Source organism: Vulpes vulpes, chromosome 13 (assembly GCF_048418805.1).
Source record: "Vulpes vulpes isolate BD-2025 chromosome 13, VulVul3, whole genome shotgun sequence".
Taxonomy (NCBI): domain Eukaryota; kingdom Metazoa; phylum Chordata; class Mammalia; order Carnivora; family Canidae; genus Vulpes; species Vulpes vulpes.
This window is the reverse complement of record NC_132792.1, coordinates 158,101,392-158,113,521: the sequence shown is the minus strand read 5'-3', so window position 1 is coordinate 158,113,521 and position 12,130 is coordinate 158,101,392. Positions and strand designations below refer to the sequence as shown.

General features: G+C 55.4%; 1 protein-coding gene across 1 annotated transcript in view; it reads right to left on the bottom strand.

Moving 5' to 3' along the window:
* The window catches only part of LOC112934555 (maestro heat-like repeat-containing protein family member 7), a 29,854-nt gene that overhangs the window by 17,478 nt on the left and 246 nt on the right, over positions 1–12,130 (bottom strand). Inside the window, exons 2-14 of the mRNA XM_072733745.1 lie at positions 12,012–12,130; positions 11,698–11,870; positions 10,675–10,841; positions 8,796–8,860; positions 8,056–8,178; positions 7,859–7,938; positions 7,344–7,473; positions 6,638–6,724; positions 4,983–5,090; positions 4,388–4,523; positions 3,653–3,741; positions 2,003–2,152; positions 29–183 (exon numbers count right to left, since the gene is read on the bottom strand). Of these exons, the coding sequence (XP_072589846.1) occupies positions 29–183; positions 2,003–2,152; positions 3,653–3,741; positions 4,388–4,523; positions 4,983–5,090; positions 6,638–6,724; positions 7,344–7,473; positions 7,859–7,938; positions 8,056–8,178; positions 8,796–8,860; positions 10,675–10,841; positions 11,698–11,870; positions 12,012–12,130 (1,582 nt within the window). The remainder of the gene's footprint in view (positions 1–28; positions 184–2,002; positions 2,153–3,652; positions 3,742–4,387; positions 4,524–4,982; positions 5,091–6,637; positions 6,725–7,343; positions 7,474–7,858; positions 7,939–8,055; positions 8,179–8,795; positions 8,861–10,674; positions 10,842–11,697; positions 11,871–12,011) is intronic.

Below are 12,130 nucleotides of genomic sequence, written 5' to 3'. Positions count from 1 at the left end.
GGTCGGTGGCACTGATAGAGTCGCCTACCTTTGTGACTGATCTTCCATCTTAAATAGTGTCAGGATAACTTCATCGGTGTAGCTCTGGGCCAGCAGGTAAAGGATCTTCTCTATGGTCCCTTGGGCCGTGGTTTCAGTGATGCTGTTCATATTGTGGTAAGTGTACTGGATGATTTCTGGCACCTGAAGTGGGGTCAGGAGCAAGGAGGAGCAAGGTTCGTCCTGGACACTCATCAGCAACTCCTCGGGACGTGGATAACTAAGCAACCGTATAAAGTATGTGGGTGCACACCGGTGTGAACCGGTCCCCAGCAGTCACTGTCCTGCTCTGGTCAGGCCACAGCTGTGTGGCTGGGGGCTGTCGTGTCCCCCATATTTTAGAGGGACAAAATGAAGAGCAGCAGGGAAGGGTGACTCGAGTCGTGCCTGGAAACCATGTCACAAGGAATGAAGCAAGTGTCAGGGATCAGTAACCTGGAGAAGTGAGGACAGGAGGCATAAAGCCTATTATTAGGGAAGAGGGGTGCTCCCGTCTCACAGTTTACCAGCCGTGTGGACTCAGCAGTGTCCCTCGTGGTGAACAGTAGAGGTCCTGGAGTCATAGTGCCTGAATTTGAACCTCACTTACCAGTTGTGTGACCTTTTGCAAGTTTTCCACCTTTTCTACGTGTTACTTCTGTTAATTCCTCATATAGAAAATGAGAACAACCTAACTCACCTCAATAGTTCTGAGCTAATACGTCTACAGTGGTTGGAACAGGGTCTGCCACATAATAAGTGTTCGAGAAACTTCAGTTATGAAAACTCTTAGCCTCCTTGAGCCTTTTCCCCATTTCTCAAAAGGGAACCATTACTTCCTCGCAGACCTGGTGTACGAGTTCAGTAAAACAACAAGGGGAGGAGGCTAGCAGAGCGCGTGGCACCTAGTTTTAGTAAAACCTGGAGAGGAATTGATTTCTGCATAACTCCAGAAAAGCAAATGTGGGCCAGGGGCTGGAAACTACGGGGATGAAGATTTCAGTGCACAAGAAGGTAGAACTTTCTAATAACGGAAGTGATTCACGAATTAGGATGAGCTTTGTGGCTTAAGGTAGTGAGCTTCCCGAAAGTGCTTTCAGCAGAGTCTGGCTGCCGAAGGGTCAGGAGGGCTCCCGAAGGGATTACAGGCATTGAGTGGGGAGGTTGCAGTGCTTCACCTCGGGGGTGGCCTTCAGCTCTGAGAGCTCACTCCTGGTCTGCTCTGAGGCATTCAGATGGCTCTCCGGGCCAGAGGGAGTGGTAAGGGTGAGACGCAGGATAATAACTGAACCTCTTGTGGAGGTGTCAGGAGCAAGACAGAGGGGCAGGTTAGGCCACTGGGATGAGAGTGAACCGATCAATCGCTAAGACCTTTAATAATGGGATAAGAAAGAAACATAAGTCAACTACGCTATCTTAATTTCACTAAGAACCAGTCCCACGTCTGGCAAAAGTCTCTGTATTCCACCTGTGGCTCATGTCAGTGTCTCACAAATCCATACATATAGGAAATACGATATGATAGATATGAGATGATAGATACGTAAGATATATGTGAAATAGAGCCGTATGACATATAGATCTAAGAAATCAATTGATCAGTAGATAGATCGATAGATTGATAGATCGATCAGTGAATAGATGGGTAGATGATCTCTGTGCTTTCTCCCACCTGTGCATCCACAGACCTAGCACACTGTTTGGAAGCAGAAGGGACACTGGTCCTCGGACCCCACAGGAGTCTCCTGCTATAGCTTTGACTCTCTTCTTCCCTTCCTGGAGGAGCCGAGGCCAGCGTGTCACCCTTTCCCATGGAAGGGCCGTTCACACAATCGCAAACAACTCCTCATTTGACTTTTTCTCCTCTCAGCTGAAGGATTTCAATTCCTTAAACCTCAACCAGTAGGAAATAGAGCCAGATCCAAAGCAGAAAGGGAGAATTCTTAAATGGGCCTTGAGTCAGTAAGTCCCTCAGCGCTGGTACCTTCCCGATTTCCGGCAGCGAGTGCTTCAGGATCATCTTTAGCATCTTGGAAGCCGCACAGACGTCATGCCTGCTGGCACTGCTCATAGTCTCCATGGACACCATGATCACATCTGCTCTCTCTTCAGGGGTCAGGTATTTCCGGAAGAACTGAAGAAAGAAGAGCAGCAGCTGACTCTGCAATGTCAGCATCCCACACTGGGGTTGCACAAAACCTCTGGACTCCAGAGCGGCCAGCCAACCGGGGTCCCGTGGAGGCAGCCCCTGGCCAGCACCTAGCCATCCCACGGTGTGAGGCCAGGCTCCCGAGCGTTACCAGCTCCAAGTACCCAGGTAAGAGCAACGGTCCAGACAGCGTGATACAGAGAACGACGCAAAAGGTATTTCTGTTTGGAATCTGGACCGTGATCCGGTGATCCCACTTAGAAGTGAGTTCTGATGTGTGGTGGGTTCAGAGCATTCCCAAGCTAGAAGTGACTGCTACGGTCTAACACAGGCGCGCCTCGTGTTTCTGAGTCCGCGCACCCCAGCGAAGCTCTCCGCTCACAGAAGGAGCGCCCCAACTCCGTGACTGGCTCTATGCCAGGAGCGGGGGAAGCCCACACAGCAGACACCCCCCGCCTTCGCCCTCAAGGACCGTATCGTCACGTCAGGGCAGGTAGATAAGCAGTCATGGTGCCGTGGGGAAAATGCCAGAAAGGGACATAGTGAGGGCACCGCAGCTAGACTTGCAAGGTTGGACAAGGCTTCCTGGAAGAAGTTCCTCTGAAGTCCACCCTTGGTGAAAACTGGGGCAAGATTTCCAGGCAGCGAACAGGCCGTGCAAGGGCCGGGGGAAAGCGGCGTTCAGTGGGGCGGCGCCCGCCCGCGGGGGCCCTGGACCCGGAGGGGAAGGGGAGTCCAGACTAGGTGGGGCGGGAGTCGCCAGGAGCCGCGTCCTGCAGGGCCTCGCTGGCCTGTAGCATAAGCCCCACGGGAGGTCGGCGCGAAGTCTGGGGGGACTGGGACGATGATACGTGCTCTTGCGAACTGTCCGACGACAGCGCAGAAACTGGTGCGGCGGGGGGCACGGTGGGAAACGGGGTGATCAGCCGGAGGCTGCCGCGATAACCCAGGCAAGACGTTGATGCTGGACTGAATCGGGGTGACCGCGGTGGCCCGGGGCAGAGGGGAGGGACTCAAGGCCATTCAGGGTGAGAAGGGGCAGACGCGGGACTGAACCGGCCGCGGAAAACGGCGGGCAGGAGGGAGGGAAGGCCGTCCGTGGGTTTCGGGCTGGCACGGCTGAGCAGCCCACGCGGGGACACAGCGTTAACACCAGCAACCCCTCTGCTGATCGAAGAGATTAAAGCGAGGCCGTGAGTAGAGGTACAGGGCGCAGTCTGTGGGGCAGGAGGGCTTGACGCTGCCCCTATTGTACAGACTCCCTCGATGGCCTCAAGCGTCACTCAGGTCCAGTGCCGCGCGGGGAGTGGGCCTTAGTCCTCCCGCAGGCTGCCCGTGAGACCTGGAACTCGGGGCCCAGCTCCCTGGGTGGGGGAGCCTCCTCCGTGACCCCAGCCAGGCCCTCTTTGTGACATCTACCCAGACACCCTTCTCCCCCGCAGACACCCCCGTGCAGCCCCCCACGCCGCGGAGAGCAGCGGGTACCATTGTGAGACTCTGGATGTTGGCAAACCATCCTCCCCGGAAATGCTTCTGCAGCTCCTTCAGGATGCCCTCCGTCTTCTGCTTCAGACCTCCGATGCAAGCACAATTACGGGGCAGGGCCTTAACAGGGAGCAAGGGGCACCCGCTCCCTCCCTGCCCGGCCCAATGGGGAGGGCTCCCCGGCTCCAGGCTGAGGGGGAGGGCTGTATCTGGGCAGGTGGCTGTTCCTGTAGCCGAGCCACCTCGAGGGCCCCTCCCACCCTCACCCCACAGCTGAGCAGTACAGAAGCACATCTTCTCGAATCATAAAAAGCCCCCGTTTCTGAAGCCCCCGTGAGGGCATGCTTGCCAATCCCTCTAGCACCTCCGTAAGCGTGCGGGGCTGTCTATATCTTTGGTTTTTCTGGGGCCAGAGAAGGTCTAGACCAAACGTCCCCAAGTCTGTTCCCTGAGAAAGGATGCCGATTTTCCCAGTCGGGCACCCAGCAGTCGTGATGGGCTCTCCCAGGTGCCTGCGAACCTAGCTCCCCCTTTTTTCCAAGGCTCTCCTAGAGTCTTTTAAAACAGGGCCCTGCATCAGCCGTGGTTTGGAGGTCCCGGTGCCCCTGCAGGAGAGACCTGCCCTTCGGTGTGCCCGACACAAGGGAGGCACTCGATGACCGCTGCTCCTGTCACTCAGCAGGGCCCGGGACACTCAGCTGCGGACCCGGGACAGTCCAGGCTCCTATCACTTACTTCTATGAAGCACAAGGATTTTGAACAAGTAATGCAGTGCCTCCGAGGCCTCTGCGCTGATCTCATAGTTGGCGTTCATGCAGAACAGGCCTAGGATGCCCATGAGCTTCCCACTGATGGAGAACTCCGTCAAGTGCTGCCAGGAAGAGGAAACCGTTACCTCTCCACCATCCCCAAAGCAGCTTCTCCCCACCATGGCCATCCGCCCCCTCCAAACTCCCCTTCCTTCCCACATCACTGTTATTTGCTTGTGTGTGGCCCCTCTCACCCCACCAACCCCACACCCCGGCCTGGAGTGGGGAAACCTCCTGAAGCGACACCCCGGGCAAGGGGGCAGCCAGACGCCTGAAATATGTTAGCCAGTGGGAAGCTGTGCAGGCCACGGCCTCCCACCAGACTGAGATGTGTCTGGGCGATCTGAGTTTACGAGGCTAAGGCCAATATCCCATAGAAGCAGAAAAGGCATTCGTGGTAAATAAACACATCAATCATAAGGTGCTCTCGTTAAGCCCTGCAGAGGCTCGGGCTCGGTCAGCTGCTCCGTGTGCAGAGGCCAGTCCGCGGGCCAGCCTTCCCCCCCACCCCAGGCACTCACCGACACTTCTGGGAAATTGCAAATAAACCTCAGCATCCGGGAGATGGTGCCCAAGGCCCGGCTCTGTTCATGCACTTTCTCTGACGGCGTTAACCAAGGCAAGATGATCTGGAAAGGCAGCGTAGAGACACCATCGATGCCTTCTACGGGAGCACTGCCCTCGTCCCTCCTTGCTCTGAGCCTACATCCCCGACTGCCAGAAAGACAAACAGACGCTCGCTTGCTTTGGCAGCACGTATACCAAAAAGGAAATCAGAGCATCTATTGTCAGGGGTTGGGTTGGGAAGAACCATTGAGGACAGAGTCACGTGATGGGGGGTACAGCTCTGTAGCTTGACCGTAGTTGTGTAGACATGACTGCATTTGTCAAAACCCGCAGAACTATCCGCTAGGAAGGGTGCACTATACTGTACGTAAATCCTACCTTAATAAAAATACCAAAAAAAGCAAAGACGAAAAAAGAAAGAGAGAGAGAGAGAGAAAGGAGCCCTTGGGAAGACTAAATAGACCTTACATATTTTTTTTCAAAATTAATCCTCTTTCTGATCCCACGGTGCAAGGTCAAATATGAAACAAATGATGTATTATGTGATCATATAATTTTTGTAGGAACAATTATGTCTAAAATAGACACACTTGATTTTTTTTTTGTTTTCAGAATTACCTCCAAGCAGTAAATATAATCTAAATTTTGTTGCATAAAAAAAATCTTATTTTTATCATTTAAATTTCATTCAGCAAGATAAGTTGACAAGTAAAATTCTGGAAGCTATTTCAGGTGGTGCCTTTGGGGAGCACCATTTGTCTTTGGATAATGAGGACTCCAGGAATGGATTTCCTGAGGACCCCACCCTGATGGAGAACCCGAGCTCTGCATCTCCGTTCCCCATAAACTCAAACTGTAACAGTGCATTTAGGAGTCCACTTGCAGCGAACGTACTTGCAAAGCACAGAAATGGTTCTCAACAAATGTACCGGAAATAATACATTGCAAAAAAAAAACCATGTCCCTAATCCCAATATGGATATGTTTCCTCCCTAGAAATGGCCCTCGTCAAAGTGTTTTCAAGAGACAAATCCTGTCTCTGTTTTGGTTGTCACATGCAGGAGACACACGCACAATGTTTTATCCAAAATTGTGTCATCCTCACTAGTTACCATCTTGTTGATGAAAGTTGGTTTCGGGCAGCCCGGGTGGCCCAGCGGTTTAGCATCGCCTTCAGCTCAGGGTGTGATCCTGGACACCCGGGATCGAGTCCCATGTTGGGCTCCCTGCATGGAGCCTGCTTCTCCCTCTGCCTGTGTCTCTGCCTCTCTCTCTCCCTCTGTGTATCTCTCATGAATAAATAAATAAGTAAAATCTTAAAAAAAAAAAAAAAAAAGAAAGTTGGTTTCAAGGATTCTGGGCTATTCAAAGTCACCCACAAAGAGATGATGATGGATCGTAACTAAGAATATTTGGAAGGCTCTTAAAGACAGAGAGAGGGCAATGCAGGGAGTGGCCTGCAAGTCATCGTGATGCTCACGGAGGTTTGAGAGCCGATGGCCTCTGGGCTGGAAAGGCCCCCAGACTATCCTAAGAGTCCTTGTCTTTCCTCCTGGAAGACCAGATTTAACGCAGGGCTTCAGTTTCCCTGACTTCTACAGCCACTTACCTCCAGGAAGTTCTGCAGTGTGGGCATATTGGGTTCCATATCCTCCATCACGAGAGCTTGTAACATGTCATCTAAGGCTTGGATCGTCTGACGAGCGAGGAGGAGGCGTGGAGTGTAGGAGGACCAACAGCCGCCGCCGGCCTGGCTCCTTGGGGGCACCCCCCATGTTCCCCAGACCCCTCCTCAGGAGCAAGGAACGCAGGGCCCAGCCCTGCCGCCACACTCTGAGCTTCCCAAGTGCTGATCTTCCTTGACCTCCCTGAAGACCGGACCAGGGCCGGCCCAAATTGGGGCCCAAATAGTAAAATGTAGGCCTTGGGCAGTTCTCCCCGACACATGCAATCCCCATGAGATTCTCACCATTAGGGATTCATTCTGCTAGATTAAGGAAAGTTCTATTTTTAAACGTGAAAGTTCTTCAGATTTGGCAGTCCAAATCCGAATCTGCTGTGGAACTAGAGAAATGAGAGCCTCGGCGAGAGAAGACACAGGCAATGTGGGAGCATGAGCCACTCCCTAGTGAGACGGGTGACAATGAGGCAGCGGGGTTACTCCTAGGCAGCACGAGGACCACGAGGCTGTGAGCTCCCCAAGGAGGGGTCAGGGAGGACAGGGGGAGGGCCCAGGAGCTAAGAAGACAGAGGAAGCCTCTGAAGACAAATCCCTCCCATGGAGACCTCTATCAGGAGGCGACAGAGGTGATTACCTGGAGGTAGAGACTAGCGCTCTCCTTTCGGTCTAGACTGGGCATGATAAGTGGCAGAGAGAATATGCTAGAGATGCAGGCATTTACCAGGTCCAGTTTCTGGGATAAGTAGAACGGTGGATTCACCTGGCTGGTGAGGAGGAGGAGCAACAAGAGAGCGTTGGAGGATAGTAGTGACACGCTGGCTTATGCTTCTAGGACCCAATGGTAGAACCTGCTTTGCTGTCCTTTCTGAGCCACAGCAAACACTTTTCAGTGGCCTCCTTGCCCGGAAAAGAGGTCCCTGGCTTCTTAGGGAGCCTTCCCTACCTACACCAGGTGTCCTAACAGGCTTCTAATAGTGAAACTGGGGATACCTCTACCACCCCTCGATGCTGGTAGAGGAGGTTGCAGCCATGGGGCCCTGCCACCCAACCCCAAAACTGAAGCCCGCAAATCTTGCCCTTCCTCTCAACCCAAACAGCCTCAACATCGGAGACCCAGGGGCTCAGAGAAGGTAAAAGCAAGGAAGGAACCTCAGAGCCACGATGCAGAGCATGGCTTGCGGACGCACATTGCTGACCAAGGCCTCGGTGATTTCTTCAAGGATTAATACCTAGAAGAGCCAGGAAGAAACAAGAATTTCCCTCCAAGAGAGATGCCAGCTCTTGGCTCTGGACTGTCATCCTCATTCCTGGGTGACCAACTCCCAGAGAGCTTGGGTCTTCCTCACCTCAATTTTCCTGGCCAGAACGGCTTTGGAAAAGTAATCATTCATATTGCCATTTGGCTGGGCGTGAACAGCGCTGCTCAAGGTTTCCACAGCCCTCAGGAACTTCAGCTTTTCCAACTTGGACTAGGAAAGAACACAGAGACAACCTGCCCGTGAGCCAGGCACCTGCGGACTGCCCCCCCCCCCCCCCCCCCCCCGTACCCCGCGCCTCACAGCCAGCCCAGACCTCAGAGCAGCCAGACGGATTAGCTCACTCGATGTCCTCAGCACAGTTCCCGCATCCCCTACACTGGCCCTCGTCCATGCCCTGGGCTCCTCACAGGCCTCTGGGGACAATGGAGCTAGGGGCCCACAGGGAAGATTCTTTTGTACAGATCCTGACTGCTGGCTTGACCTCAGACTGTCCAGGTCAGAAGGCAAAAATGGGCTGAATTTCAGGGTAGGACGCTTCGGTGGCTCAGTTGATTAAGCGTCTGACTCAATTTCGGCTCAGATATCAGGGTTGTGAGGTTGAGACCCACAAGGCTAGGACGGAGCCTGATTAAGATTCTCTCTCTCCCTCTTCCTCTCCCCACCTTCTTTCTCTCTCTAAAAAATAAAAATAAATAAATAAATAAATAAATAAAATGCTGAATTTCGGGTAGCTTTCAAGCTAAGGCTAGAATTCAGAAACCAAGGACGTTGTCATTGTTTCCTAGTTTCCTCATCAACTCTCTAAAAGGTTCAGAGAATTTCCTTACCCCTTGTCCTTGATCTAGAAACTCCGCAATGAGTTCGTAGGCATCTCTTTCTGACTGGCGCAATCCTGCAAAGGGATGTAGTCGGGAGGCGTTTGGCTGATTATCTCAGATGGAACAGGAAAGCAGGGCCCGCCTACCCCCTACCTTCTCCCAAGAAGGCTCAGAAACCATGAGAGCCTGGGTGGGTGTCCCAGCTCAATAACCAGCTTCTCCAGGCCTATGGCCTAGTGCGGATCTCCGAAGCCTTAGTGGAGAAGCAGTCACGTGGGGACTCAGGTAAGAGCCCTTCTGTGTCAGGAACGGCCAGGGATGCAGGGATGGAGGCGCAGTTGTAAAGAGAGAGACTTTTAAGTCAGCCCCGGTGGCCACAAAGTATTGGAGCTGTCCTAGACAGGCTTTGAAATCCTGAATGTGAATGGACCTGAAACCTCAAGTGGGCCTTGGGAGCTTCCTTGTTTTGGGGCCGGGATGGGGCCTCTGGGAAAGCCCCCCTGAGTAGGGACTCAGGTGAAGGCACAGAGGCTGGGGAGTAATGCTAAGAACAGAGCCTGTCCACCCCAACGGGTGTGAGGAAGGGACGAATCAAGAGGCTGGAGATGGTAGCAACGTGAGGGCCAGAAGCCACAGAAGCAACGAGACCTGAGTTCAGGCCCCTTGACGCTGTTGGACCAACAGGGTGCTCTGGGGTGGGGCTTGGGGCCACGGCACAGCTGTTAAAGTCAAACTGCCTGAGTTCCAAGCTCGGCTCTTCTACTTTCTTGGCCCTGGGAGCTTCCGCAAAGCAAACTCACTCAACTTTTGCTTCCCCAGCTGTACAATGACGGAGACGGAGACGCTAGGACCCGTTACTGTTGTGATGATTGAATGAATGAATGCGTGTCGGGAACAACCTTGAGCAGATTAAACGTCCCCGCTTCAGTTTTGTCATCCTAACATGTGGGGATGACAACCACGGTATGTAGTACTATCATGAGGTTCCAATCCATTCATTCGTGTGAAAAATTAGGATAATCCCTGACCCATAGCAGGGAAAAATCAATAAATTCACTCTGCGGCATACATTTATCGAGCACCTTCTGTGTAAAAGTCACTCTCCTAAGCAGAGCTTACAGACAGAGCTACCAAGTGGTTCCTTCGTAGGAACTAGTTACTATTGTTCTTTTTTGCGTTTGGTCATCCAGGTTCGCATATATATGCAGGAGGTCAGAGAAAATCTCATTAACTAAATTTGAATAGTCTTCAAGGGCCACTCCCTCAAGCGAGGCCCAAACTATACAGATACCGAGGGAAAGATCATTCTAGGCCAAAGGAACAGCCAGTGCAAAGGCCTGGAGGCAGGATCACGCCTGCATGTTCATGGAGCAGCAAGGAGTGTGCACCTGGAGCGACAGAGAAGTAGGGAGGAGCGTAGGAGACACAAGGAGGGCAGTAACGGGACGGATCGGGAGGGCCTTGCGAGGCCCAAGGCAAAGGCTACTGTCAGGACTTGGCCTTTGGCTCTGATAAAGCAGGCTCCGGACAAAAGGGCAGCGTGGTCCGACTGCTGTTTAACAAGATCACGCTGGCTGTTCGGTTGAGAACAGAGAGGCGTGGCAATGGGACACGGCAGGGCCGTGGGAGCTGGTCCCCCTGAACAGCCGTGAACCCCGTGAGCCTTAAAACGAGGCCCCAGTGTCTCCTTCCCTCCCCAGCTCCAGGCTCCTCGTGGAGGCAGGTCTGAACACAGACAGGGAACAGCGCCCGGAGCTGTGAAGGGGGCAGCCAGGGGTGGACAGACTCGTGCCCGTTAGGTGACACCTCACGCCGGCGCCGGGCAACGCCATCCCCTCTGGGACTGCAGTGAATTGAAACACAGCCCGGTCCAAGGCCGGCTGCTCACCGCGTAAGTTAGGATTCGAAGGGAACTGGCCAGTCGGTCGCGAAAACGTCGTCCTGTTGGACTTTTGCTTTCGAGGATGTGGATTCATCTGCATCCTGGGGGCAGCAGCCTGCAGCTCAAGATGGGGCCGGGAGCGGGTCGGCGCCAGGTGCTCCGTCCCAGGGCAGCTGCGGGAGGCGGGGCCGGTTATGAGAACAGGGACGGGGCCGAGCCGCACCAGCGCCCGCTCCCACCATCCGCTCCCCTCTCCCTCCTCACGGGAAGATACGAGGCCCCGGGTCACCCCGACCTGCCTACGGGTCTCCCGGAGGCCTCGCCACTGTCTGAAATGCAGAGCCAAGCGCCCACGGGGTCTGTCCTCTGCCTCCGACCCGAAAGGCCTCTGGGCGTCTCGTTGCTAAAGCCTAGAAAGCTGTGGCGGAGGCTTCTGTTCCCGTTCCCCAGTCCACAGTCGGGGTCTGGCCCGTGGTAAGGGAGCTAAGAGCCCCCCGTGTCTGCCCTCCCAGACACGGCCCGGGAACGCCTGCCTGTGGACCAGGAGGCCACGGCCTGAGCCAGCTCCCTCGCCGCCCTGCACCCCGGGCCCCAACCCGTGCACCCCGTTGCTGGCTGTCTTCGAAGGGCCTGGGCACCCCTCCCCTCTGTCTCCCCGTGCTAGCCCACCTCTGCCATCCTGTGCTGGGGGGCTTCCTCCGCCGCCAGGTGGTGCCCTGGGTGGGTCACCCCCCCCCACTGGGGGAGGGCAGTAAGCCGCCTGCAGCACAGGGTCAAGCACCGTTGTGGGCAGTTCAGCGAAGGTGAAGGTCCGCGGCCAGGCCAGGTGCGGCCTCCTCCAGGGACCGCTGGAGTCACCCTCCCTCCACCTGCACCCCCATGCGGCCCCCCACGCCCATCAGGCCTAAGAAAGCCAAGTCCCCGAAGCCCACAGATTCCCAGTGTCCCCGGAGCCCTCCGGCCCCCCACCCCGCCCCCAGCCACCTGCCCCGTCTGTCTGTCCGACCGCCCGCCCTCACCTGCCCTCACCTGCCGGCCTGGGCGCCCCGATGCCGCTCGGCCTCCCCGGCGCTGTGGCCTCCGGGGGCGCTGTGCTCGCGGGCCCCGCAGCGGCCCCTGCAGGCCAGGCGGGGAAGTGCACCAGGCGGGGGCCCCCCTGCTGCGGCCTGCGCCCCAGGGCCCGCCAGGGTGCAGGGGGCGACCTGGGGGGGGGCGACCTGGGGGGGGGCGCCCTCCTCGCCACCCAACGCTCCCCAGTTTCCGCTTCGCGGGAAGCACTGCTTCCCACCGGAACCTCCACCTGGGCGGGCAAGAGCCCCAGCTTCCCCGAGGGGGACCCTCACCAAGCCCTGCAGAGGCCTTGGGGACTCCTGAAGCTGCAGCGCCCCCCTGCCCGCCACCCAGAAAGGGGCTTCCAGAGCCCCCCGCATGCCCTCCAGCAGGGGCTGCTCCTCATTGCGCC